The 27595-nt window shown below is 40.1% G+C and overlaps 1 protein-coding gene across 1 annotated transcript in view; it reads left to right on the top strand.

Annotated features, from left to right (window-relative positions):
* MED14 (mediator complex subunit 14) overlaps positions 1-27595 on the top strand; it is a 69533-nt gene that overhangs the window by 17181 nt on the left and 24757 nt on the right. The window contains exons 11-20 of the mRNA XM_082681094.1: positions 1262-1340; positions 10098-10257; positions 13884-14078; positions 14468-14602; positions 16981-17057; positions 22340-22500; positions 22587-22733; positions 23805-23896; positions 25191-25343; positions 25883-26152. Coding sequence (XP_082537220.1) covers positions 1262-1340; positions 10098-10257; positions 13884-14078; positions 14468-14602; positions 16981-17057; positions 22340-22500; positions 22587-22733; positions 23805-23896; positions 25191-25343; positions 25883-26152 — 1469 coding nt within the window. The remainder of the gene's footprint in view (positions 1-1261; positions 1341-10097; positions 10258-13883; positions 14079-14467; positions 14603-16980; positions 17058-22339; positions 22501-22586; positions 22734-23804; positions 23897-25190; positions 25344-25882; positions 26153-27595) is intronic.

Here is a 27595-nt window from a genome sequence, read left to right as displayed (position 1 = left end):
TTTGAAATTAATATTAAGCTAGATAGATTGATGAAAATAAAAGGCTTTCTGGTTATATCGTATGGCTATGTCGTATGGCTATAAAGATAGATTTTTCTATGAACTGCTTATGGAAAAGTGGCCTCATTACTTTGAATCACATCACATTTATGATGGCTAAATGATAAGTGACACATTAGGAAATTGTTGTTTGCTCTTCAAAACTTTATTTAACTGTTTTCTTGATGATTAACACAGTACATACTCATAAGTAGAAAAACTAAACATGTAAAAATGAGAGGAGCAAAAAAGTAGTTGCCTGTTGGTAATTATTGTTTTTAGTGGATATATGCTTGTCTTAGCTCAGGCTGCCATAACAGGGAACCACAGAGTGGGTGGCTTAAATAACAGAAACTTACTTTCTCACAGTTTTGGAGGTTTCAAGTATGAGATAAGGTTGCCACCATGGTCAGGTTATGGTGAGAGCTTTCTTCCTGGCTTATAGTCATCAGCCTTCATGCTGTATCCTCACATGGCAGGAAGAGAGAGAGAGCAAGCTCTCTGGTGTCTCTTTATAAGGGCACTAATCTTATATGAGGGCCTACCCTCATGACCTTATCTAAACCTAATTATCTCCCAAAGGCTCCACCTCTAAATACTATCACATGAGGAGTTAGGGCTTCAACATATGAATTTGGGGGGATGCAGTTCAATCCATAGCAATGCTCTTCTAATTTTTTCTATACTTCTTTCTTTAGTTGAACTCATTTTATATTTTGCTTTTTGCTCAACATTCTATTATTGGCATTTTCTAGGTCATTAAAAATTCTAAGTGACATTTAGCAAGCTAATCTTCAGCCAACAGATCGTGCTTATGCCAGAGATCATTTGTGTTTAATAAATAAACATTTTAATGGAGTTTTATAATTTTTAAGGTTCTAAGTCTAGTAATACTATGAGTTTGAAATACATACAAATTAATAATATTAACTAATTAGACTAAGAATTTTGGTAATTAAACTATAGGCAAAGAATTAATTCGTGTTGTTTGTTACTTGTTCTTCCTGCTAATGTACATTTGCTATTAATTATCCCTAAATGTTAAAGAGGGAAAACAAATTAGGTTAATTTATGCCTCATGATGCGTTCCGTTTAGTTTTTCTCTGACTCAAAAATAACACTACTTTCTGCCTAAAACAATAATTTTCATTTAAATTTTGGGCTACCTGGATATCTTGTGTCTCATGTAAGCAATTAATTAATGAAGTACTTTATGTTATAGACCAGGCCACACTGGATGACATGGAGAAGTCTGTGAATGATGATATGAAACGGATCATTCCTTGGATTCAGCAACTTAAGTGAGTTTATGTAGTTCAAAACTAAAAATGGAAACTTCTTTTGACAAGATAATATTTTCTTCTCCATCATTACTCTTGATCACCCACTATCCTTAATGTTTATGACATGAAACTTGAGTACCTTTTGGTACTTAGAATCTAAATTTTCTTGGAATAGGTCCAAGATGGCAGTGCTTTGTATCAAATTCCCCTCTAGAGCAAATATAGGTATGAAGGGCATGACACTCAGCTTTGATTCACTCAGCTTTGACACTCACATTTTCTCCTGTGCAAGCACTCTCCCAAATACTTACACAATGAATTTTATTGTATCTAGTGTTCTTTGCAGTAGAGTCTTATTTGCTCTTATCTGGGATAATCTTCATGGTATGAATCTACCAGCTGACACTTTCAGAGTAGTCATTTCTGCTTCTCTAATACTGTCATTCAGTTTGTCTCAGAATCCTTTGAATGCTTCAGACTGTTAAACTAAATAAAACTGAAAATGGAGCTAGAGATAATTGTGTGAGGTTTCATTACCACCCTGGTACACAAAGGTACCATTATGGCAACTCTAACAGACTCTTTTTAAATCGATAAAACAGAATTCCAAGGGATAAAAATAAATATCAGAGATTAAAACCAAACTGGCAAATGGCGGAGTGGGGGTGTGGGGGTGTGGGGCCAGACTGTTCAGTGGGATTTAAATACTTAAATCTTGATAATTCACATCTTGCATAACTTAACGCTTTGGGGCAGTTCCAGCTAGTAGAAATATAACCTAAAACCAGAAAGTCAAGTCCCAAAAGCTTTAAACTTATCAAATGTGTACCTATACTTAAACTCACATTATTTATAGGAAAGGTCCCCTGGTTGTCACTTACAGTGGTGCTTCTCAGATGATCTTTGGTGAATGACCAGTTTATCACTAATCTATCATGGGACGTTAAATTTTTTGAAATAACTATTGAAATATAATGTACATATCGTAAAATTCAACTGTTTTAAGTGTACAGTTCAGTGACTTGTATTAAATTTACTGAGTTTTGCAACCATAACCACAATCCAGTTTTAGAACAATTAGAACATTTCCGTTGCCTCAAAAAGATGCTCATTTACAGTTAATCCCCATTCCCAGCCTCAGCCCCAGGCAACTATGAATCTACTTTCTGTTTTTGTAGATTCTTCTTTTCTGGACATTTCATATAAATGGAATCATAAAGTATGTGGTCTTCTGTGACTGGCTTCTTTCATTTAGCATAATGTTTTGGGATTCATCCATGTTGAAGCATGTACCAGTACTCCATTCCTTTTTATGGCTAACTAACATTCCCTTGTATGGCTAGGCCACATTTTATTTATCCATTCATCAGTTGATGGACATTTGGATTGTTTCCACTTTTTTGGCTCTTAGGAATAACACAGCTGTGAGTATTCATGTGCAAATATATGGCTAGACTTCTCATTCCACTAGGAATGGAATTACTGGATCATACAGTAAATTTAAGCTTTTAAAGAAGTTGCCATACTAGTATGCAAAGTAGTTGTGCCATTTTACAGTGACATCAGCAGTGTATGAGGGTTTCCATTTCTCTACATCCTTGTCAGCGCTCATTACTGTCTTTGACAGTGGCCATCCTAGTGAGTGGGACAGGTGTCTGACTGTGGTTTTTACTTACATTTTTTAGGGACTAATGGTGTTGGGCATCTGTTCATGTGATTACTTTTTTTTCATAACATGCAATGAAAACAAATTCTAGAAAAAAGAATTGAAAAAACATGTTCAAAATATAAGCCTCCATTTTTTTTATTAGAGTGAACAGACATAAAATTGCATTTCAATACATAAAATCAGAACAAAAAATACAAGAAAAAAATTCAAAATCTATTTATTTTTCATTGAAAGTGAACATATACAGACAAGATACTCTTCACTCAAATTTGTTTTTCTTTTTTTTCTTTTTTTATCATCTTTATTGGAGTATAATTCCTTTACAATGGTGTTAGTTTTTGCTTTATAACAAAGTGAATCAGTTATACATATACATATGTTCCCATATCTCTTCCCTCTTGCGTCTCCCTCCCTCCCACCCTCCCTATCCCACCCCTCTAGGTGGTCACAAAGCACCGAGCTGATCTCCCTGTGCTATGCGGCTGCTTACCACTAGCTATATTTTACGTTTGGTAGTGTATAGATGTCCATGCCACTCTCACACTTTGTCACAGCTTACCCTTCCCCCCTCCCCATATCCTCAAGTCCATTCTCTAGTAGGTCTGTGTCTTTATTCCTGTCTTACCCCTAGGTTCTTCATGACATTTTTTCCCCTTAGATTCCATATATATGTGTAAGCATACAGTATTTGTCTTTCTCTTTCTGACTTACTTCACTCTGTATGACAGACTCTAGGTCCATCCACCCCACAACAAACAACTCAATTTCGTTTCTTTTTATGGCTGAGTAATATTCCATTGTGTATATGTGCCACATCTTCTTTATCTATTCATCCGATGATGGACACTTAGGTTGCTTCCATCTCCTGGCTATTGTAAATAGAGCTGCAATGAACATTGTGGTATGAGTTTGAGAAGGATAGGTATTAGCTCTTCTCTAAATGTTTGATAGAATTCGCCTGTGAAGCCATCTGTTCCTGGGCTTTTGTTTGTTGGAAAATTTTAATCCCAGTTTCAATTTCAGTGCTTGTGATTGATCTGTTCATATTTTCTATTTTTTCCTGATTCAGTCTTGGCATGTTGTGCATTTCTAAGAATTTGTCCATTTCTTCCAGGTTGTCCATTTTATTGGCAAAGAGTTGCTTTTAGTAATCTCTCGTGATCTTTTGTATTTCTGCAGTGACAGTTGTTACTTTTCCGTTTTCATTTCTAATTCTATTGATTTGAGTCTTCTCCCTTTTTTTCTTGATGAGTCTGGCTAACGGTTTATCAATTTTGTTTATCTTCTCAAAGAACCAGCTTTTAGTTTGATTGATCTTTGCTATCGTTTCCTTCATTTCTTTTTCATTTATTTCTGATCTCCTCTTTATGATTTCTTTCCTTCTGCTAACTTTGGGGGATTTTGTTCTTCTTTCTCTAATTGCTTTTGGTTCAAGGTTAGGTTGTTTATTCGAGGTGTTTCCTGTTTCTTAAGGTAGGATTGTATTGCTATAAACTTCCCTCTTAGAACTGCTTTTCCTGCATCCCATAGGTTTTGGGTCGTCGTGTCTCCATTGTCATTTGTTTCTAGGTATTTTTTGATTTCCTCTTTGACTTCTTCAGTGATCACTTCATTATTAAGTAGTGTATTGTTTAGCTTCCATGTGTTTGTATTTTTTACACATCTTTTCCTGTAATTGATATCTAGTCTCATAGCGTTGTGGTCGGAAAAGATACTTGATACGATTTCAATTTTCTTAAATGTACCAAGGCTTGATTTGTGACCCAAGATATGATCTATCCCGGAGAATGTTCCATGAGCACTTGAGAAAAATGTGTATTCTGTTGTTTTTTGGATGGAATGTCCTATAAACATCAATTAAGTCCATCTTGTTTAATGTATCATTTAAAGCTTGTGTTTCCTTATTTATTTTCATTTTGGATGATCTGTCCATTGGTGAAAGTGGGGTGTTAAAGTCCCCTACTATGAATGTGTTACTGTCAGTTTCCCCTTTTATGGCTGTTAGTATTGGCCTTATGTATTGAGGTGCTCCTATGTTGGGTGCATAAATATTTACAATTGTTATATCTTCTTCTTGGATCGATCCCTTGATCATTCTGTAGTGTCCTTCTTTGTCTCTTCTAATAGTCTTTATTTTCAAGTGTTTTGTCTGATATGAGAATTGCTACTCCAGCTTTCTTTTGGTTTCCATTTGCATGGAATATCTTTTTCCATCCCCTTACTTTCAGTCTGTATGTGTCTCTAGGTCTGAAGTGGGTCTCTTGTAGACAGCATATATATGGGTCTTGTTTTTGTATCCATTCAGCCAGTCTGTGTCTTTTGGTGGGAGCATTTAATCCATTTACATTTAAGGTAATTATCGGTATGTATGCTCCTATTCCCATTTTCTTAATTGTTTTGGGTTCGTTATTGTAGGTCTTTTCCTTCTCTTGTGTTTCTTGCCTAGAGAAGCTCCTTTAGCAGTTGTTGTAGAGCTGGTTTGGTGGTGCTGAACTCTCTCAGCTTTTGCTTGTCTGTAAAGGTTTTAATTTCTCCATCAAATCTGAATGAGATCCTTGCTGGGTAGAGTAATCTTGCTTGTAGGTTTTTCTCCTTCATCACTTTAAATATGTCCTGCCAGTCCCTTCTGGCTTGCAGAGTTTCTGCTGAAAGATCAGCTGTTAACCTTATGGGGATTCCCTTGTGTTATTTGTTGTTTTTCCCTTGCTGCTTTTAATATGTTTTCTTTGTATTTAATTTTTGACAGTTTGATTAATATGTGTCTTGGCGTGTTTCTCCTTGGATTTATCCTGTATGGGACTCTATGTGCTTCCTGGACTTGATTAACTATTTCCTTTCCCATTTTAGGGAAGTTTTCAACTATAATCTCTTCAAATATTTTCTCAGTCCCTTTCTTTTTCTCTTCTTCTGGAACCCCTATAATTCGAATGTTGGTGTGTTTAAAGTTGTCCCAGAGGTCTCTGAGACTGTCCTCAGTTCTTTTCGTTCTTTTTTCTTTATTCTGCTCTGCAGTAGTTATTTCCACTACTTTATCTTCCAGGTCACTTATCTGTTCTTCTGCCTCAGTTTTTCTGCTATTGATCCCTTCTAGAGTATTTTTAATTTCATTTATTGTGTTGTTCATCATTGCTTGTTTCGTCTTTAGTTCTTCTAGGTCCTTGTTAAATGTTTCTTGCATTTTGTCCATTCTATTTCCAAGATTTTGGATCATCTTTACTATCATTATTCTGAATTCTTTTTCAGGTAGACTGCCTATTTCCTCTTCATTTGTTAGGTCTGGTGGGTTTTTATCTTGCTCCTTCATCTGCTGTGTGTTCTTCTGTCTTCTCATTTTGCTTATCTTACTGTCTTTGTGGTCTCCTTTTTGCAGGCTGCAGGTTCGTAGTTCCCATTGTTCTTGGTGTCTGTCCCCAGTGGCTAAAGTTGGTTCAGTGGGTTGTGTAGGTTTCCTGTTGGAGGGGACTAGTGCCTGTGTTCTGGTGGATGAGGCTGGATCTTGTCTTTCTGGTGGGCAGGTCCATGTCTGATGGTATGTTTCGGGGTGTCTGTGGACTTACTATGATTTTAGGCAGCCTCTCTGCTAATGGGTGGGGTTGTGTTCCTGTCTTGCTAGTTGTTTGGCATAGGGTGTCCAGCACTGTAGTTTGCTGGTCGTTGAGTGAAGCTTGGTGTTGGTGTTGAGATGCAGATCTCTGGGAGATTTTCACCATTTGATATTACGTGGAGCTGGGAGGTCTCTTGCGGACCAGTGTCCTGAAGTTGTCTCTCCCACGTCAGAGGCACAGCACTGACTCCTGCCTGCAGCACCAAGAGCCTTTCATCCACACAGCTCAGAATACAAGGGAGAAAAAGTAGAAAGAAAGAGGATAAAAGAAAATAAAGTAAGATAAAATAAAGTTATTAAAATAAAAATTATTAAGAAAAAAATTTTTTAAAAATGTAAAAAAAACCGGACGCACAGAACCTTAGGACAAATGGTGAAAGCAAATCTATACAGACAGGGCTTCCCTGGTGGCGCAGTGGTTGAGAGTCCGCCTGCCAATGTAGGGGACACAGGTTCGTGTCCCGGTCCGCAAAGATCCCACATGCTGCAGAGCGGCTGGGCCCGTGAGCCATGGCCACTGAGACTGCGCGTCCGGAGCCTGTGCTCCACAACGGGAGAGGCCACAATAGTGAGAGGCCTGCGTACCGCAAAAAAAAAAAAGCTATACAGACAAAATCTCACACAGAAGCATATACATACACACTCACCAAAAGAGGAAAAGGGGAAAAAATAATAAATCTTGCTCTCAAAGTCCACCTCCTCAATTTGGGATGATTCGTTGTGTATTCATGTATTCCACAGATGCAGGGTACATCAAGTTGATTGTGGAGATTTAATCCGCTGCTCCTGAGGCTGCTGGGAGAGATTTCCCTTTCTCTTCTTTGTTCGCACAGCTCCCAGGGGCTCAGCTTTGGATCTGGCCCCGCCTCTGCGTGTAGGTCACCTGAGGGCGTCTGTTCTTCGCTCAGACAGGGCGGGGTTAAAGGAGCAGCTGATTCGGGGGCTCTGGCTCACTCAGGCCAGGGGGAGGAAGGGGTACGGATGCAGGGCGAGCCTGCAGAGGCAGAGGCCAGCGTGACCAGCCTGAGGGCGCTGTGTGTTTTCCCAGGGAAGTTGTCCCTGGATCCCGGGACCCTGGCAGTGGCGGGCTGCACAGGCTCCCGGGAGTGGAGGTGTGGATAGTGACCTGTGCTCGCACACAGGCTTCTTGGTGGTGGCAGCAGGGGCCTTAGCCTCTCATGTCCATCTCTGGGGCCCACGCTGTTAGCCCCGGCTCACACCCGTGTCTGGAGCTCCTTTAAGCAGCGCTCTTAATCCCCTCTCCTCGCGCACCAGGAGACAAAGAGGGAAGAAAAAGTCTCTTGCCTCTTCGGCAGCTCCAGACTTTTCCCGGACTCCCTCCCGGTTAGCTGTACTAGCCCCTTTCAGGCTGTGGTCACGCCGCCAGCCCTCTCCCTGCGCTCTGACCGAAGCCCGAGCCTCAGCTCCCAGCCCCGCCTGCCCCGGCGGGTCAGCAGACGAGCCTCTCGGGCTGGTGAGTGCCGGTCGGCACCCATCCTCTGTGCAGGAATCTCTCCACTTTGCCCTCCGCACCCCTGTAGCTGCGCTCTCCTCCGCGGCCCCGAAGCTCCCCCCCTCCCGCAGTCTCCGCCCGCGAAGGGGCTTCCTAGTGTGTGGAAACCTTTCCTCCTTCACAGCTCCCTCCCACTGGTGCAGGTCCCGTCCCTATTCTGTTGTCTCTGTTTATTCTTTTTTCTTTTGCCTTACCCAGGTACGTGGGGAGTTCCTTGCCTTTTGGGAGGTCTGAGGTCTTCTGCCAGCATTCAGTAGGTGTTCTGTAGGAGTTGTTACATGTGTAGATGTATATCTGATGTATCTGTGGGGAGGAAGGTGATCTCCGAGTCTTACTCTTCCTCCGTCTTCCGCCCGTAACTCACTCAAAATTTTTTTTTCTTCTGCAAAGTCGTAACAAAAAAGTTGAGTGAGGGCTTCCCTGGTGGCGCAGTGGTTGAGAGTCCGCCTGCCGATGCAGGGGACGCGGGTTCATGTCCCGGTCTGGGAAGATCCCACATGCCGCGGAGCGGCTGGGCCCATGCGCCATGGCCACTGAGCCTGCGCCTCCGGAACGGGAGAGGCCACAACAGTGAGAGGCCTGCGTACCTCAAAAAAAAAAAAAAAAAGTTGAGTGAAATAGCAATCCCATATATGCTTTGAAAGAATATCTTGTATGTATTATTCACACATTTATAATTTATATATATTACATTTGTAATAGATTTAGATTTTTAATGTGGCAAATGAGCTTGTTTCTGGTTTGTTGTAACTAATCTCGGTTGGATTGTTGATGACGAAAATCACAGGAGATAATGTGTATCTTAAGTGTTTCCATGGTTTTTTTAAAATAACATCCATAGTAGAGATACCAGTCTCACAAAGGTATGTTGATGAGAGTGGACGTAGAGATCTGAAAGCAGTTTTTGCAAGTTCAGAATATTCGTTTTTAACTGTCATCCAGAATGAGGCAAGTATTGGTGTATTTTAAAAATTTATTTTCATTGTTTTATTAATAGTTCTAGCAATTGATCCTGTGAAGCTGTAGTTAAATTTGTTTTTCAGGGTGAAAAAGCAGTTTCCAGATGCTATACATTTTGGGGGGTAATAGTTGACAAAGTGCCCTTAAAATATTATATTATTAAACATGGCTTTACTGTACATGACTAGTACATATTTTGTATCACATGTTGCTCACCACAGAAATGCAACAACATCCAAACTGGTCTGTGCCCTGTTATGCAAGGCAAGCCTAGTGATCGTGATCTTGGATGTTGTGGCACTGTTATGTTGCTATGAAAAGCTTCTATATTTGTATTCTTATATTTTGAGTTGTCTCATTGTGGATCAGTGAGAGTTTGTGTACCAATCATTTTATCCCTTTTTCACATATTATATGGTATCCTAGCCTCAAGGATAGACAGTCAGATAAAAGGAATAAGAGGAGTACTGTAGTAGAAGCATCAAAGTGAAATCTGGTGGCTTAACTGAGAGAGCGGGGAAGAAGGTAAGCAACACTTACTGGCACCTGCTAGGCATACCTGTCACTTTATTTGCACAGTATAAAAACTGGGACTGAATATCTCCAGTGATACCAGAAAAATGAGATACTTTTATACTTATTGTTTGTTGTTCTATTTTGTTTTATAAACACTTCAGGCATTTTATAAAAGATGTTGAGATTAGTTTGTGCTGTCTTATAAAGCATAGGAAATCTTTCATCTCCTATAATAAACTGATACAGTGTCTCAGCCTTAATACTAGTTAATTCTACCTTATTAATTAAAATCCATTCACACTGCAGTTTAAACTCCTTAAACTAGAACTAGAACTAACAGTCCAGTACAAAACTAGAGGAATGATTCATCATTATGGTCATGTGTCCTTTTACTAGTTCAGTTAAATTTCATATTAATTGGTTTCTTAGTGGTCTTTAATCTATTTATAAATCAGTAGCGCACAGTTAATCAGAAAAGTCTATGATTTTGTGATTTGGATTATCTCTTTTAAGGTTTTGGCTTGGACAACAGCGTTGCAAACAATCTATAAAACACTTGCCTACAATAAGCAGTGAAACATTGCAGCTGTCCAATTATTCAACCCATCCTATTGGAAACCTTTCTAAGAATAAGCTGTTCATTAAACTTACCCGTCTTCCACAATACTACATCGTAAGTATGCAAAGGGGTGATTTGGGTGATCGAGTTCAGTAATTCTATTAGTATCTTGAATAATTTATTGTTTGCTTTAACTTGCAAACGTATTTTATTGGATATTTGAATTTTGTATGGTGATTCTCAACCCAGGAGAGGGGAGAGAGATGGTAGGGATGAGGGAGAGAGGAAAATCATGTCTGTAAGAAATTATATAATGATTAGGCAGGGTTGGTGAATATAAGGTATGCCCCTATCCCTCACCCTAGGATCTCTCCTGTAGTGAGGCCTAGTTTCTGCTTGGAATGAGGCATCTCTGTGTAAGAAAAAATTTGAAAGCAACTACTGTGAAGGTTTGGAGATGTTTTGGTGTCAGATAAACTTGTTTGGCTCTAATCAAATGTTAACTTGCATAACGCTGCCTTTTAAATATGGCTGACTAAAGTAGCTTTATTTTCTCATCCTTAATTGATTGAAGGCATATATATCCATTTTATTGATTGCATGTACCTTTCAATACACTGTAAAATCCTCATTCCTGTTACACTCCAGATGTTTTCTAGTAGTTTCTTTGAGATCATTGAATTGGTTAAAATTTGAAAGAGTTTGAAATATGGACTCATATATTTTATAAATATATTTCCTGCTTGTAGAAATTTTTGTGTATACCAAGTAGCTATTTCTAGATAAGATTCTAAGGTGTTTGAAACAACTTAATTCAGGATTGTTGGTTGAAGGTAATGGGAGTGCATTTTTTTTAAGGTTTTAAGCTGTACTTTTAAAAGATACTGTCATAAAAAGGTAGCCTGATATATCTTAAGTTAGGGTTACTTATGTCGATGAATAAGTCTGTCATTGATGTGAAGTTCACTTTTTTCTGAATTCTAAAATACCAGCTGTGGAACTATATCTGGCACGTGACAGAGGATTGTTGTTTCAGTTCTCTGTGAGCTGCCCGGTCTACATATGAAATGATATACATAATAAACCTATGAACACACAAAGATCTTTTGTACCCAGTCACACACAGAAGTAAATGGTTATAATTTATTACTTTCTGACCTTATTTAGTATCAACAAAAAGCCAGGCTTTAAGCTTCAGTGACTAGTGATTTACTATAAAGCAATAATTTGTTTCTCGTGGTTTAGACCAAAACTGAATGTATACTACTCTTCATCCTTCATCTTTCTCACTTAAGGATGATACGTTCATAGTAGTGGGAAGAACTACCATGGACATTAAGAACAGAGGAAAGTCTTCCTGCCTTTAAATGTCTTTCTGCTATTTTACTTTTGCCAGCTGTATTGAGATATAATTTATATACAGTAAAAATTCAGATGTTTTAGTGTCTGAAGTTTAAAAAATGCATACAGTTTTGTAACTGCCATCATCCCCCAGAACTCCCGCATGCTCTCCTCTATAATCAGACCCCCCCCCACTCTCATCTAGTGACCTGGACCTGTTTTCTGTCTCTGTAGATTTGCCTTTCAGTTTCGTTTCTTTCACTCAGCATAATGCCTTTGATTTTCATCCATATCGTTGTATATATGATAGTTCATGCTTTTTATTGCTGAGTAGTGTTCCATGGTATGGATGTATCACAGTTTGTTTGACCAGCCTCTCATTGGAGGCCATCTGGGTTGTTTCCAGTTTGGGGCAATTGTGAATAAAGCCGCTATAAGCCTTTGCATATAGATTTTTTTGTGAGCATAAGTTTTCTTTTGGATAAGTAACTAAAAGTGGGATTGTTGGGTCATACACTAAGTGTATGTTTAGCTTTATAAGAAACTGCCAAACTGTTTTCCAAAGTGGCCAGACCAGGGCTTCCCTGGTGGCGCAGTGGTTGGGGGTCCGCCTGCCGATGCAGGGGACACGGGTTCGTGCCCCGGTCCGGGAAGATCCCACATGCTGCGGAGCGGCTGGGCCTGTGAGCCATGGCCGCTGAGCCTGCGCGTCCGGAGCCTGTGCTAGCCGCGACGGGAGAGGCCACAACAGTGAGAGGCCCGTGTACCGCAAAACAAACAAACAAAAAAAACAAAGTGGCCAGACCATTTTGCATTCCTGCCAGCAATACGTGAGAGTTCTAGTTGCTCTGCAATTCTTGCCAGCACTTGGTATTGTGATTTTTTTAAAAAAAGTTAGCTATTCGGGACTTCCCTGGTGGCTCAGTGGTTAAGACACAGGTTCGAGCCCTGGTCTGGGAGGATCCCACATGCTGCGGAGCAACTAAGCCCGTGCGCCACAACTGCTGAGCCTGCGCTCTAGAGCCCATGAGCCACGGCTACTGAGCCCGTGTGCCATAACTACTGGAGCCTGTGCTCCACAACAAGAGAAGCCACCGCAATGAGAAGCCCGCACACCACAACGAAGAGAAGCCCCCGTTCACCACAACTAGAGAAAGCCCGCGTGCAGCAACGAAGACCCAATGCAGCCAAAACTAAATAAATAACTTAATAAGTTAAAAAACCCCATAAACCACAACAGTAATTTCTTTAAAAAGAAATGTTATCCGTTCTGATAGATGTGTAGTGGTATCTTATTGTAGTCTTAATTTATGCTGCCCTGATGGCTGATGATGTTGAATATCATTTCATGTGCTAATTTGCCATCCGTATAGCTTTAGTGAAGTTCCATTTTACTTTTAATCCTTCCATTTCCTCAGGTGCCTCAGCGTTTATGCTTACGTGTTGACCAAACAATTTCCCGAAGAGAGTGTGTGGGGAGGAGGAGGTGGAGAGAAGGGAGGCAGGAACAGAGACATAAAAGTATGTGTTGGTCAAGAGCCTTGTCCAATGGCATTCATTTCTCTCACTTCTTAAAGTATTTAGGGGACTTTTAAATTTTAGGTAGACCTTGAAAATAGTAAGCTGTTATAGTGAGTAAGAGCAAGGTCTCTGGATCCAGACTTCTAGGATCAAAACGTATCACTTCTCAGCTCTGAGACCTTGGGCAATTAACCTAACTTTTTTGTGCCTCAGTTTCTTTATCAGAAAAATGAAGATAAGAATCCCTACTTCATAGAGTTTTTAGGAGGATTAAATGTGTTAACATCTGTCAAGTACTTAGGACAGTACGTGGCACACAGTAAGCTCTATATCAGTGTTAACTACTGTTGATGTTATTATCCTCACAGTGACTGTATATTTCAGTTGAAAAATCAGAGTTTATTTTTATATGCTTCCAAGTATGAGAGGTAGTTCTCATTTTTCTTCTGCCATAAGAGTGGAATTCTTAGGCTGTTTCATTGGTTAAGAGAGACAGCAGGGCAATTTAAAATAGATACCATTCTAGAAAATCTAGAAGACCTGCTGGACTTAAGCAGAAAATGTTTTCAATTTATAAGCTAAGGTATGAATTCAAGAACACCTAACGCTGATAGTCTAAATGTTCCATTTGCTCTAGTTTATGGTTGCATTTACTTTTATCATTGTTCTTTAGCCTGATCTATTTTTTTAGAAAACAAATTCCATATTTAATTGCAGTGCCTTTTTTTTTGAGATCATGACTGATTTGTCCTTGTTTAAAGAAAAAAGGCATCCACATTAGGCATATAATTCTGAGCCCTACTTGATATAAGGAGGAAAATATCCAACACTTATCAGTTATGTCTCTGAGACTCATTTCTGATTTGGGGCCTTTTTAGGTTGTGGAGATGTTGGAAGTTCCCAATAAACCCACACAGCTGTCATACCAGTACTACTTCATGTCTGTGAATGCTGCAGATCGTGAAGACAGCCCTGTCATGGCCCTCCTGCTGCTGCAGTTCAAGGAAAACATCCAGGAATTAGTTTATCGTACAAAAAACGGGAAGCAGCCTAGAAGCAGTACCAAGCGCAAGGTACGATCACATACAGGGATGAGCACAGGGTTTGCGTGTATGAACTTTGCTGTGCTCTTTAACCATTTTTAAATGGGAAAGAATTTGGTATGGTTTTTAAGATACTGAGCAGCAATAAGGTTTAGGTAACAAATGTCTATGTATTCTTGCAAATGTTTCTCTCTTAATTAATAATTATATACCATTTTCCAAAAGACAGCTTGTTAAATACATAATATTTACTACTAAATTTCTAGCGTTTAGGTCAATATTTGCTCAGTAAATATTTGTTGAATGAATTAACATTTGTTTTGGTTTACCTTGACTTTTGTTACCGTGGTACAACTGCCTTAACTAATTGCATCACATGTACTTTTTTTACCCACTTGTGTTCTTTACTTAAATTCTAGTTGTCTGATGATCTGTGTCCAGTAGAACCCAAGAAAACCAAACGATCAGGAGAAATGTGTGCCTTCAATAAAGTTCTAGCTCACTTTGTCGCTATGTGTGATACAAATATGCCATTTGTAGGACTTCGGTTGGAGGTAATTTGGGGTATCTAAGTAATTTTTAAATGCCTTGCTAAAGCTACATGAATTCCATTAGAACCAGATGGTTGTGATCACTTGTATATTTTGGGAGGGGTGGGGTTGAAATCACAGCATCTCGTGGTATACATGTAAAACATGACTTAAATTATTTCATCTCTCTGGTTCCAAATTGTGGGCCTTCTGTTCTTTGTGGAAATGGAAAGTAAATTCTTCTAGTTTAAAAAAAAAAAAGACAACTTTTGAGAATTAACATCTTACTTGTATACCTCTTAGGAACATTATTTACCCTTTTAGAGATGGGTAGTTGATAAAGGGGTGGCTCATTTTTCAGTGGGTGAAGCTGTCCATATTGCTTACTAATAAAATTGGGTTCCTTTCTGAGAAGCGGGTCAGAAAGAATATTAAACTAAATTTTTACTCTTTTCCTATGGAAGAAGCAATAGACTTATGCAGAGTTAGTGTCTTTCAAGAGTACACAATCGTGATATCCAGCATGATCCCCAAACATGAAAGTAAAGGGAGGTAACAGAACCTGCGTTTTTGTATTTCCAAAAAGGGCTTTGGCCAAGGATTGGCAGCCCTTAAAAGTAATACATCAAAACCTTAATTATTTCCCTCTAGTTTAAAGTTTTACTTTCTGTAAGACTCCTCCCCTCTGTAAATTATTGGGAATGAAGAAGAGACCTAGAAACATGGAAGTGGATTATATCAGTTGGGCTGACGATGATAGTCTTGGGAAGACTTGTTGAAAGCATTTTGATTCTTTAGAGCAGGAATCAACAGACTTTTTCTATAAAGGGCCAGATGGTAAATTTTTTAAGCCTTTGTGGGTCATAGTCTTTTATTACAGCTTTTCAAATCTGCTGTTGTAGTGTGAGCCAGCCATAGTTGATATTTAAACAAATGAGTGTGGCTGTGTTCCAGCAAAACTTTATTTACCAAAACAGGCAGTGGCTGGATTTGGCCCATGAGCTGTTGTATGCCAACCGCTGCTTTATAGGGTTTTGGGATCTGAAGGCCGAGAATAAGGTGTGAAATTGTGAGGAGCAGCAGTAGCCCAGAAAATGCAAGCCCAGAAATAGGCGAAAGTAGATACTTATGTCCACAACGTCCCCGCTCCTAGAACTGTAAGCTTGACGGATGTCCTCTTGTCTGGGAACTGGCCAAAGCTCCAAAACTGTGCGGTGTCCGTGCTTGTATCTACTTAACTGTGTTGTTGGGCTTTTTCATCGTGCCATGTGGATTGGTTACATGAATGTCATTCAGTTACTCCCTTGCAGTGGGAAGGGAGGCTACATGATGCCCAGGGGCAGTGTAATGCCTCATTCATTGTCTGCTGTCTTCCCCATTACCCACAGGCTAGAAGTTGCAAAAGCTTGTGTCTTCGTAGTGTCCCTGTAGACACCTGTAGGCATATGGCCTCTGTCCCCCTTCCCTGTGCTCCTATACCTGTTGCACACATAGGCCATGTAACATTCTGTAGTAGTCTACTGAACTCAGTCAAGCTCTTAAAAGCGTAACTTTTTCTTCTCTCAATGAAAAAGATATGTTAAAGGTAAAAGCAAGCACATTTTCTGCTTAAAGTAATTTATATTGAGATGTGAATAACTAAATCTAGTCTTACCAGGAATGTTTATATTTCTGATCCATAGAAGAGAAGCCCTCCCACACTTTGCTTCCTTTTGAATCTGGACCCCTCCTGCCTATTTGGTCAGCAGCTATTTTCCTAAACCTCTGCTCTTCCCAGGCCCAAAGAGCAGGGCTCAGTGAAATGCTTAGGGCTGCTTTAAATCCTTTCTGGAACAAGGTGGGTATAAATAAATAAATACTCTGTCAGAGAAGGCCTGGGAATATGTGCTGAAGGCAGGCATTTCTTGGCTAGATCAGATGACTTCCTGGCATACCCAAATAACCTGCAGTTCCACTGATAAGGTCTCAGGCACTATCCCTGCATTTATCTTTTGAACTCATTTACTGAATCCTCCAATTGGGAATGATATCTCACTGGGTAAATGCATAAAGTGGAAATCTTTTCTTCTTGGGTTTCACGGAGGAAATAGTTGTTAAAAATAAAAATGTATTCCAGAAAAGTGATAAACGGAAAAATATTGTTTGTGGTTAAAAATGAGATGTGGCTATGACTCGAACTTTGTTTTCAAACAAACATAATTGAATCACACAAGAAAACCAGTCTTATTTGGTTTCCCAGGAAATCGGATGATGGGGCACAATGCTCATGCCTAATACGTTGTCAGTTTGGGACAGAGTGACTCTAGTACAGACGCCACGAGAATAGAGACAGTAGTACTTAGAAAAGGTAGTTTCCTTTGTCAAATTGGTGGTCTGACATAACTGTGCTTTTCTGTTTTCAGCTGTCCAATCTGGAGATTCCACATAAAGGAGTGCAAATGGAAGGTGATGGCTTCAGTCATGCGATTCGCTTATTGAAGTAAGTCCCTGTCACGTGTCTGACTTGGTGCCACACACTGCAGCCACACTGCCAGTGCTGCCCCTCTCCTTCCATGAGTCAGCATAAAGCCGAGTTCAGAACCTGCGGATGTCACAGATTTCTGCATGGAATTACTACGGTCTGGGGGAGCGTTCTCTTTCACCTGCCAAGTGGAGATCCAGCAGCACTTGGTATTTTAGGATGTCTTTCCTCTGGCTTATCTTTCATTCATTCAACAGGTGTTTACTGAGTGTGAGTATGTGTCAGCCTTGAATTCTGAAAGGGCCCTTCAGGATGCTGTGGGTTCACATAGCAGGGGGATCTGGGCCAGTTCAGAAGTCAGGAAGGGTATCCCTGAGGAAGTACCAGTTGTACGTAGACTGAAGGAGAGGTGAGAATTAGCCAGAGGAAAGGGAGCTAGAATGGGAGTGGGCACCGCTAACCAGAAGGAATAACTGCGAAAATGAAGGCTTAGAGGGAAGGGAAAGCTCGGCATCCTGGAACTGAAGGAAGTTGGGCGTGGCAGGAGTTAGGAGAGATGAACCTAGAGACGTGAGCAGGAAGGGGTCAGATCCTGTAGGGTCTTTGTAAGTGTCCTTAAGGAATTTAGACTTTACCACAATGGCAGTAAGAAGCCATCAGATGATTTTAAGCAGAAACTGACATCATTAGATAGGTGTTTTTGAAAGCTCACTCTGATAGGGGAACAAGACTGAAGTAGCAAAACTAGTTGCTGAAATGGTTCACACCAGAGTTCTTAGTAGCTTGGACCAGAGAAAGTTCCATAAGGACTTAGGGGACGAAATCTTAAGGGGTTGGTGATTAGATTGATGTCGAAGGTGAGAAAGAGGAGAAGGTGGCAAAGTTAACTCTTAGTTTTATCTTGGGCAAATGATGGATGACAGTGATGTTTTCCAAGACGGGACCGAAGATGTGAGTTTGAAGGGGCTTTGCTAAGTTTGAGGTGCCTAGACATCCCTTTGGGCAGGCAGGGTTGTGTCTCAAGCCCAGGTGACTGGTCTGGGCAGGAGAAGTAAATGAGTCGGTACCAAGGTGAAAGTAATTGAGCTGGGATAGTAACTTACATCACCAGGAAAGAGCACGCAGGGGGAGATGGGCAGAGGGCTTGGTTCTAAACGGGTAGAGGACAAGGGGGCCAAAGGATGCTTAGAGGGAAAACTAAGGCAGCGTGTGTGATTTATAAGGTGACCAGGATGGACTTGCAAAGCTAGAATGCCATTTAAGAGATCACCCTTTTTGGTGCACAAAGCAGTTTTCTTTTTTGGACATTTGTATTGTTTATTAGACGTTGCTTAATAATATAAATCATAGAAGCAATTTTTATTTATTGAATTCCTGTCTGCCAAGACATGGCGGCTCTGCAATTTGAGCCAGCGGGGCTTTAATTTTTGTTACTTGGGAATCAATTTGCCCTGTGGAAGGTGGGAAGGACTCGCAGATAGCGTGCACTCCACCCATGTGTCATGGTGCTCACGTTAGATAAAGAGTTGAACTAGAATAGCTGCCCTGCCTGGTTACCGTAATGCCATCTCCACAAAAAGCTTTCTGGGGAGAGAGCTGGTCTTAGAATAGACATCAAAAGGAAAATGTAAAACTTTTAATTAATTTGCCTTTGGTTTTATATTACTTCTGCCTAAAGTATAGGGTTTTTTTCTTTTTACTCTTTTTGACAACTGTAGATTAATAGATGATAACATTTGTGTTCTAGTCTCTTAGTTATATTTTTCATGTTTTGCAAGAATCTTAAAATATCTTGCTCTCGGCATTTTTACAAAAGACATTTCAGTCCCCTTTATTCTTGAACTCAAGAGAATTCATTATAGTCCTTACGTGGAGAGGAAGCACTTCATATTTTTTAATCTTCATTTTACAATAATTTTTGAGAAAGTCTTTACTATATCCTGGCTATTGTTTCCTTTATTTACAACTTAAAAGGAAAATATATAGAAATGGATAAAGAGATCTGTTTGGTACAAGCTGTCCGTTATCGGGGGAAGGAAAAAATAATAAATGTCTAAATATGATTTTATTAAATTAAAATCTGGGATAGATCTAATTATAATTAGTAAGTAATTGCTCCAATTCATGTAATCTTCAGAAACTCTTCTTTTAAGCATTTAGTCCTAGGTATATTCATATTAAATGGGAGTATGACTTCAAAGCTTTAAAATTGAGCATAGTTTTCTCCTCTTTGCTAAAAAATATGTTCTGTTCTTGTTCAGCTTATCTCCTTGAAAATCTGTTGAGCAGGCCTTCTTGCTGTATCTCTGAAAATATGGTAAACACCTTAGACTGCTCTGGTTCATGGGCCTGTTGCCTTGTGCAAACTCAAGAGCCTTGATCCCACCGCTCAGATGACACAGTCTCGAGAGCAGCATGCTCGCAGTGCCTTGTTTTGAGCTCTTAAGCAAACTTTCCACCCTCTCCTGAACTAACATTACAGTAATGGGCAGTGGTGCTGGTCCTCCAGCCACGCCCACAAGGTTTTTTCATCTCGTGATTCGTTTGCCTCTGGTAGCTTATGCAAGTAATGCACAGGCCCAGCTCTTTTTTGCAAGTTGTGTGACTCGGCTTGTCAGTTATGCGACTGAGTCCTGCATATGCACGTGCAATCTATATAAAATCCACCCCACTTTCCTTGTAGGTGCAGTTGTGCTGCTTTTACTAGCACTTTCAGTGATCTTCCTCCCCACTTTTGCACTGTGGGGACATAACGTGGTTACTGATGTTTGTAAAATCCCTCAGAACGAAACTGACACGCAGCACGTGATGGCGGAGAAGGAGCAGTGCTGATACACATCTGCCCTAGAAGACCAGAGCTTACTTTTCTAAATTTGTTCAGTATTCAGAATTACAGGAGAAAAATCAGTCAGGAGTAGCTGTTTAGATCAAAAAACTTTTTTGAAATGATAGAAATTTTCAGATATGTTAAATCCATTGTCCGGGGAACATCTTCCTCGGTTCTTAATTTTTGGCAAATATATTGAATAATAGTATTTTGTGTTTGTAATGATTTTGTCAGGTTTCCTTTTGGGGGAACCTGTTTTTTTTTTTTTTTTTCCCACCTCACATGATCATGCAGGGAGGATTAAAGTTATTGTTATTTCTCTCTGTTACATGTATAACCTTAAAAGCAAGTAGATATTTTGCAGGTTCCTTGAAATAAAGCCAATTATATCGGTATCACAGATTAAGAAAGTAACATAGAATGCATTTTCAGGGTCGTGTTGTCCCTGAGAACATAAATTGGAAGGAGTCTTACTTAATTCTTACTTCCAAACATGCTGACTTCTATGTGTTCATTTTCTAACCAGATGGATTTCATGAAATACCTATTTTATGTGAAAGAAGGATAATGTACTGCATTTATATTTTCAAAATCAGGATTTAAAAAATCTATCTGAATTGGCTGCTTTATAACTACTGTGGCTTAGAGGTACATTTTGAGGGGTAAGGGCAGGCAAAAGTCCTCAGTATACCCGAAGTTCGAAGCATATGTGCAGTGTATGCGATTTCTATAATAACTACCCCAAATAATGTTGGACAGAATCTTCTTGGTAGTGAGTGATAACAAGTATGTAGTATGAAATATTAACTTTTGAAAAAACTTTAAAACCTGTACTTTTTTTTTTTTTTTTGCGGTACGCGGGCCTCTCACTGTTGTGGCCTCTCCCGTTGCGGAGCACAGGCTCCAGACGCGCAGGCTCAGCGGCCTTGGCTCACGGGCCCAGCCGCTCCGCGGCATGTGGGATCTTCCCGGACCGGGGCACGAACCCGTGTCCCATGCATCAGCAGGCGGACTCTCAACCACTGCGCCACCAGGGAAGCCCAAACGTGTACATTTAAAACAAGCTGTGGTGGAATTTTTAATTTACTGAGAAAATTTCAGTACATTAATTCTATTTTTATGCAACCTGGATAGCTTTCTTTCCCCCTACAGATTTTATTTTTTACCATATACAATCTCTGTCTCTTTTTTCTCTCTTAAATTGTTTATTCTAGGTCAGTGGTTCTCAACATCAGGGCAGTGTTCCCTGCCAGGGAACACTGAGCAATGTTTGGAGATATTTTTGGTTCTCATTAACTGAGAAGAAGGGGTGGGAGGTGCTACTGGCAGCTGGTAGGTAGAGGCCAGGGTAGGATAACCTGCACAGGATAGCCCTCCACAGCAAAGAATTCTGCAGCCCAGGATGTCAATATTGCCGACCCTGAGAAAGCCTGGTCTAGGTGTTATATCTGAATGAGAGGCCTGAACCAAAATTCCATATTTCTAGTTATATTTGTTGTTTTTTGCTGATTTTGATAATTATTATACCAAGTCTGATAATTAACTCACCTTCCCTGTGAGTTAAAGGATAACGTGTAATTAAATATTATCTCATTATTTCATCCATTACTGAAAAAAACAGCCAAAATATATTACCTCATCATGTTTTATGACAAATAAGATAGTTCATAAAGTTGCAAGAGATGGGTATTTTAAGACACCGAAGCTAATACATTCCTCTTGTATATGTGGTACATATAAGTGACAGTATGTATGTTAAATGAGTTGATACATGTGTAGCCCCATCACAGTGAGTTACCTCTACAGAGGAGGAGCGGAGAAGGTGGGGGGAGATAACGAACCTGAAATTTTGTCATGGCAGTCAGTGAGCAAGACTTGGTTTTACTGCAAGGAGAAACTAACATATATGAATACCTGCTGTATCAGCCACCATAAGTACTTTATATATATGTTTTGTCATGTTTTAAAATCAGAGACCCATAAGGTAGTTATTTATCTCCATCTTATAGTTGCGAAACTGCAATTCAGAGAGGTTGAATGTGGCTGAGTCAGAATTAGAATGCAGGTCCCTTACTCCAAAGCCCTTGTTCTTTTCACTGTGTCATCCTGACTTCAAAGAGTGGTCTTAAAAATATTTTGTTCTCCTTAGCTTTTCCTTGAGGATGTTCTAGGTAGATTTCATAGAAAGCCAGTATCTTTGATTTTCTGAGAAATTGTGGTCTTTTCTAATAACAAGATTAAGGATGAAGGCGAGCATCACTGTTAAAATGAGAGTCCTAATCCATATTGATATGAATGGAAGTGGGTTAAATGCTATTAACTGCTGTGAATTGTTTCCTTCTCTTGCAGAAGCTGCCTAGTAGTGGACTTTGAACCAAAGCTCTAATATGCTACCCTGCCTGTCATTGTGTAGATTGTGCTTTTGTCTTTCTGTGATACGAAGTACACTTCATATGCTGTCTTTCATCACCAGAATTCCTCCCTGTAAGGGTGTAAATGAGGAAACGCAAAAGGCTCTGGACCGCTCTCTTCTTGATTGCACTTTCCGATTACAAGGTAGAAATAACCGCACGTGGGTGGCAGAGTTAGTGTTTGCAAATTGTCCACTTAATGGCACCTCTACCAGGGAGCAAGGTGAGATGCTTCACACACTTTGTCTTTGCATATTTCTGGGTTGTTTTTTGTATTGATTACTATTAATCTTTTCTTTTAATCTGTAGGACCATCCCGGCATGTTTATCTGACATATGAAAACCTGTTGTCTGAACCTGTTGGTGGTAGAAAAGTGGTTGAAATGTTCCTTAATGATTGGAATAGCATTGCACGATTATATGAGTGTGTGTTGGAATTTGCACGTTCTCTACCAGGTACAAGTGATAATCTTCCTTTGGTGCGGAGGGAGGGGGGGAAGCATCCGCCACCGCCTTTTTTAACTGAGGAAGTGAAACATGCACGTTGTAAAAAAAAAAAAAAAAAAATCGTCAGTCTATCCCCGAGAGACAGCCACTGTGATGATTCGTATATATTGAGAAATTTTAACACACAGGTATACCAGATTATAATAATAGTGCTTATTGAGAGTTTACTGTGTGCCACACAATGTAATAAACGCTTGTATTAACTCATTCACTCCTCACAGTCACCCTATGAGGTAATTTATCATCCCTCATTTCACAAATGAAGAAAACAAGTCACAGAGACTTAAGAAACTTGCTGAAGTTCACGTAGCTAGCAAAGGGCAGAGTTGGAATTGGAACCCATAAACCACTATGCTGTACTGCTTCAGTACATCTCTGCCCCTGCCCTGGCCCCCTTTTGTCGAAATGGAAATTGAAGCCTACTACCTATTTATTTATTTCTTCTTATTACTATTGTCAACCAACTAAGTAAACTATTAGAAATACTTTCAGCTTTTTTTTTCTTTTGAAATTTTTCTTTTTCTTTTTTACATTTATTTTTGGCTGCATTGGGTCTTCATTGCTGCGCGTGGGCTTTCTCTAGGTGCAGCGAGTGGGGGCTACTCTTCGTTGCGGTGCGCGGGCTCCTCATTGCGGTGGCTTCTCTTGTTGTGGAGCACGGGCTCTAGGCATGCAGGCTCAGTAGTTGTGGCTCGCAGGCTCTAGAGCGCAGGCTCAGTAGTTGTGACGCAGGGGCTTAGTGGCTCCGCGGCATGTGGGATCTTCCCAGACCAGGGCTCGAACCCGTGTTCCCTACATTGGCAGGCGGATTCTTAACTGTTGCGCCACCAGGGAAGCCCTACTACCTATTTGTGCTGTTACTATCTTTTCTCCTTTCTTTTTTTTTTTTTAAACTAAGTTATATATACAGAGACCTTTCTATCTAGGCATATACTATTGCCAAGATGCCGTCTTTTTCAAATATATATTTTAAAATTTCGTATGTATAATCTTAAACTTTTTTGTTTTCTTTCTGTTTAGACATACCCACTCATCTAAACATTTTCTCAGAAGTTCGTGTTTATAATTACCGAAAACTTATCTTGTGTTATGGAACCACCAAGGGAAGTTCAGTAAGTCTATGAATTAATTAAAACTAAAGTTCCTCGGGGATGGGGTGGCGGGGGCGGGAGCGGGAGGAGCTGTGGGGGTTCCCGGCGACGGCGGCGGCTGCGAGGAGGAGGCGGAGAAGCCGCCTGGCTGGTGGAGATGACTCCTGTGGGGGACTTGGGGTGGAATCCCCAGGAGGGGCTCCACCTCTTCAGATGGGGTGGGGATTGCCTGAATGCGAAGCGTAGGCGAGGGGGTTCCCTGGACGGGTTAAACACTCCGTTTGTGGGGATTGGGGTGTTTTGGCAACGGTGACTGGAGGTCAGAGGGGTTTCCAGGGGTCTCAGGGTGTCCGCTTGGCGGGGTGGGGGGGTGGGGTGCACAAAAAACCCCAAAAAAACTAAAGTTCCTCTCATATATCTTTAAAAACTCAAGAATTCAAAAATTATGAAAACTTTCTTGAAATAATTGAGGGTTCAAGTAAAAATTAGGGATAAAATGGTAAATTTTAAATACTTTGTTGATAAAAAATATACTATAATGCTTAACTCTTTAAAATTGAAAACAAAAACTATACCCTCTTAGGAGTATGTATTCTTGAAGAGTTTTGGGCAAGGTAATATACTTTTGGTATTTATGGGTTTTTTTTTCTTCACTGATTTCAAATCTGCTTAGCAGCGTGATTACTATAATGAAGATTATATATGAATGGTCTTGAACAGTGTGGTATGTCTGTGCTTTTAGTCACATGGTTGTTAACATTATCTGATCCTGTATTAATCTTGAAGGTATTCCCCATAATCTGTAGTTTCTTATTTTTTTCCCCACCCCATATGTAAAGTCCTAGAAATTTAGTATATAAATTCAGCCAGCTAGCTTCTTTCTGGACTCTTCCACATAAAGTAATATCAGAAGTTACTTGAGTGTTTTAAAATCTGTTAACCGAAGGTGGCATCTGTTGGGGCTGGCTTCCTTTTCCCTTTAATACGGTACTCACCTAGGGGGTGACTCTTATTCCGTTCAAGAGAAAATGGAAAAATAAGAAACAATGACAATTTTCAAATAAAGTTTAATCAAAATTTTTTCTTTAGCACCTTCTCTTTCTGTTTTATTTAGTAGAAGTGGGCTAACACACACATACTCAGTGAATGTCCATAGGGACAGCGCATCTGCAGTTTACAGGGTCTCATGAGTTGCTTCCAAAAAAGACCTCATTTAGATCTTTGGCATTTTGCCTTACTGTTTAAACATTATTTTTTCTTCTGATTGACTCCGTTCCTTTCTCGGTTTCTGAAACATGTAATCTCTTTGATTTAGATTAGTATCCAGTGGAATTCCATACATCAGAAATTTCACATTTCTTTGGGAACTGTTGGTCCAAACTCAGGATGCAGTAACTGTCACAATACCATTCTCCATCAGCTTCAAGAAATGTTCAACAAAACACCAAATGTGGTTCAGTTATTACAGGTAATTAAGTTCATTTTCTATTTAAAAATAAGACTCAGTGTTAGTGTCTCGTGTAAAACTCCTCAAAAAATCATGTGGACTTGGGGGCTTCCCTGGTGGCGCAGTGGTTGAGAATCTGCCTGCCAATGCAGGGGACATGGGTTCGAGCCCTGGTCTGGGAGGATCCCACATGCCGCGGAGCAACTGGGCCCGTGAGCCACAACTACTGAGCCTGCGCATCTGGAGCCTGTGCTCTGCAACAAGAGAGGCCACGACAGTGAGAGGCCCACATACTGCGATGAAGAGTGGCCCCCGCTTGCCACAACTAGAGAAAGCCCTTACACAGAAACGAAGACCCAACACAGCCAAAAATAAATAAATTAATTAATTAAAGTACCCTTAACTAAAAAAAAAAATCATGTGGACTTAACTTGTCTTTAACGACGAAAGTTTGTATGGAATGTGCCAGAAGGACATTGTCTCATTTGTGACGATTTTACGTTGAAAATTCTGAGGTTTTAGCAGAAACTGGCTGCTCTCACTGCATTTGTTCCTTGTAGGTACTGTTTGATACTCAGGCTCCATTGAATGCCATCAACAAACTGCCCACTGTGCCGATGTTGGGCTTGACCCAGAGAACCAACACTGCCTACCAGTGCTTCTCCATCCTGCCGCAGTCGTCCACCCACATCAGACTGGCCTTCAGGAACATGTATTGCATTGATATATACTGCCGGAGTCGAGGCGTTGTGGCAATACGCGATGGGGCCTATAGTCTTTTTGATAATAGCAAGTTAGTTGAAGGTTTTTATCCTGCACCAGGACTCAAGGTAATGGACTTCAGTGTTTACAGCATTAGTAAACATAAATGTGATCTCTAAAACAATTCCTTCGAGGGGGAAATAATGGGGAGGAAAAGCAACAAATTCCTGTTTAAATTTAATGAGTAGCCATGTTAATTCATCATCTCTGCAACTTCATTCTGAAGGAGCTAGAACTCCTGGTAAAGTGCTGTGCCTAGGTGTATGAAATGATAAGATGTCCTTTTATTTCCTTACCATGTAATGAGTGAAGATACTAAAGAGAGTCCTATTTGCTCTTTGGAGCTTCAAGGAACTTTAAAAGTAGTCTTTATCAGTGAATATTGAAAAGCTTTGTTCATCAGTTCAGCTGTGATACTTTTTTAAAATGTAAGGTCTTGGGCCACAACCCCTGGAGATTTTGGTATGACAGCTCAGTTGTATGTTCTTATAGTTTAGAGTCAAATAGTTCCAAATGGCCTGTTTTGAAAATTAGTCCCAGTCTTGCCAGTTTCCTACTCTGTTTTCCACTCTTATACAGTATAGCTCATTCTCTTGGTATTTACATCCTTACCTCTAAATAGCATGCTTTCATTGCTCTTTGCTGACTTCTTAGTTGAGGGCGTTATCTGACTCTCGTAATGGGAGATGAGGATTTAATTCTTTTTTAGTTCTTTCTTATATGCCCCTTCCCCTTTTCAGGCTGCTCCCAGTACCGATTCATCTTCTTTCTTTCCTCCAACCTTGTGATATGGTTAGGTAATTTTTCAGTGTTCACATTATTATGAGTATTTAACACTATTCTACCAAGCTTACTATGATTACTTTTCCTTTCTTGCTCAGCATTTATTTTCCTGGGAACTATTAATTAACTTTTTTGTTTCTTAGCTCTCTCTGTACTTATCACTAACTCAACCTTAAAGTCTCCCATGTATGTAACTCTCCCCTCAGTACGTTCACAAATCAGATACCTTACCAGTTTCATCTTGAAGACATCTCTTCCACAGTCCTCTGAACTCCAGTCTGGAATGGTAGCGCTCCAGACCTTTTGCCCAGTTTTGATTTAGGAATCTGCAGAAGGGTGGTGAAGCAGGAGCTTCCTTCACTTCTCTCCTGTGTTGCGTGCCCTGTGGCTTGGACCCCACGTCTTGTTCTTGGTTTACTTCATTGTTTTGGTGGAATACTTTCTATGTAGCTTCCTGGGAGAAGATACATGGGAGGTTAATTTGAGACCTTGTATGTCGGAAAGCATCTTTAGTTTAGCGTCATCTAGTTGAGAGAGCGGCTAGGTGTAGAATTCTAGGTTGCAGTCATTTTCTGGAAGAATTTTGAAGACATTGCTCCATTGTGCCCTAGCTTCTGTTGTGACCATTGAGACATTTCATCCTGTTCCAGTTCTTGAACCTTATGTGACTAAGTGGACTCTTTCAGTCTGGAAACTTACATCCTTTTGTTGTGGGGAATTTCCTTGTG

This window comes from Grampus griseus (assembly GCF_964374135.1).
Source record: "Grampus griseus genome assembly, chromosome: X".
Classification (NCBI taxonomy): domain Eukaryota; kingdom Metazoa; phylum Chordata; class Mammalia; order Artiodactyla; family Delphinidae; genus Grampus; species Grampus griseus.
This window is presented reverse-complemented; position numbering and strand designations above follow the sequence as displayed.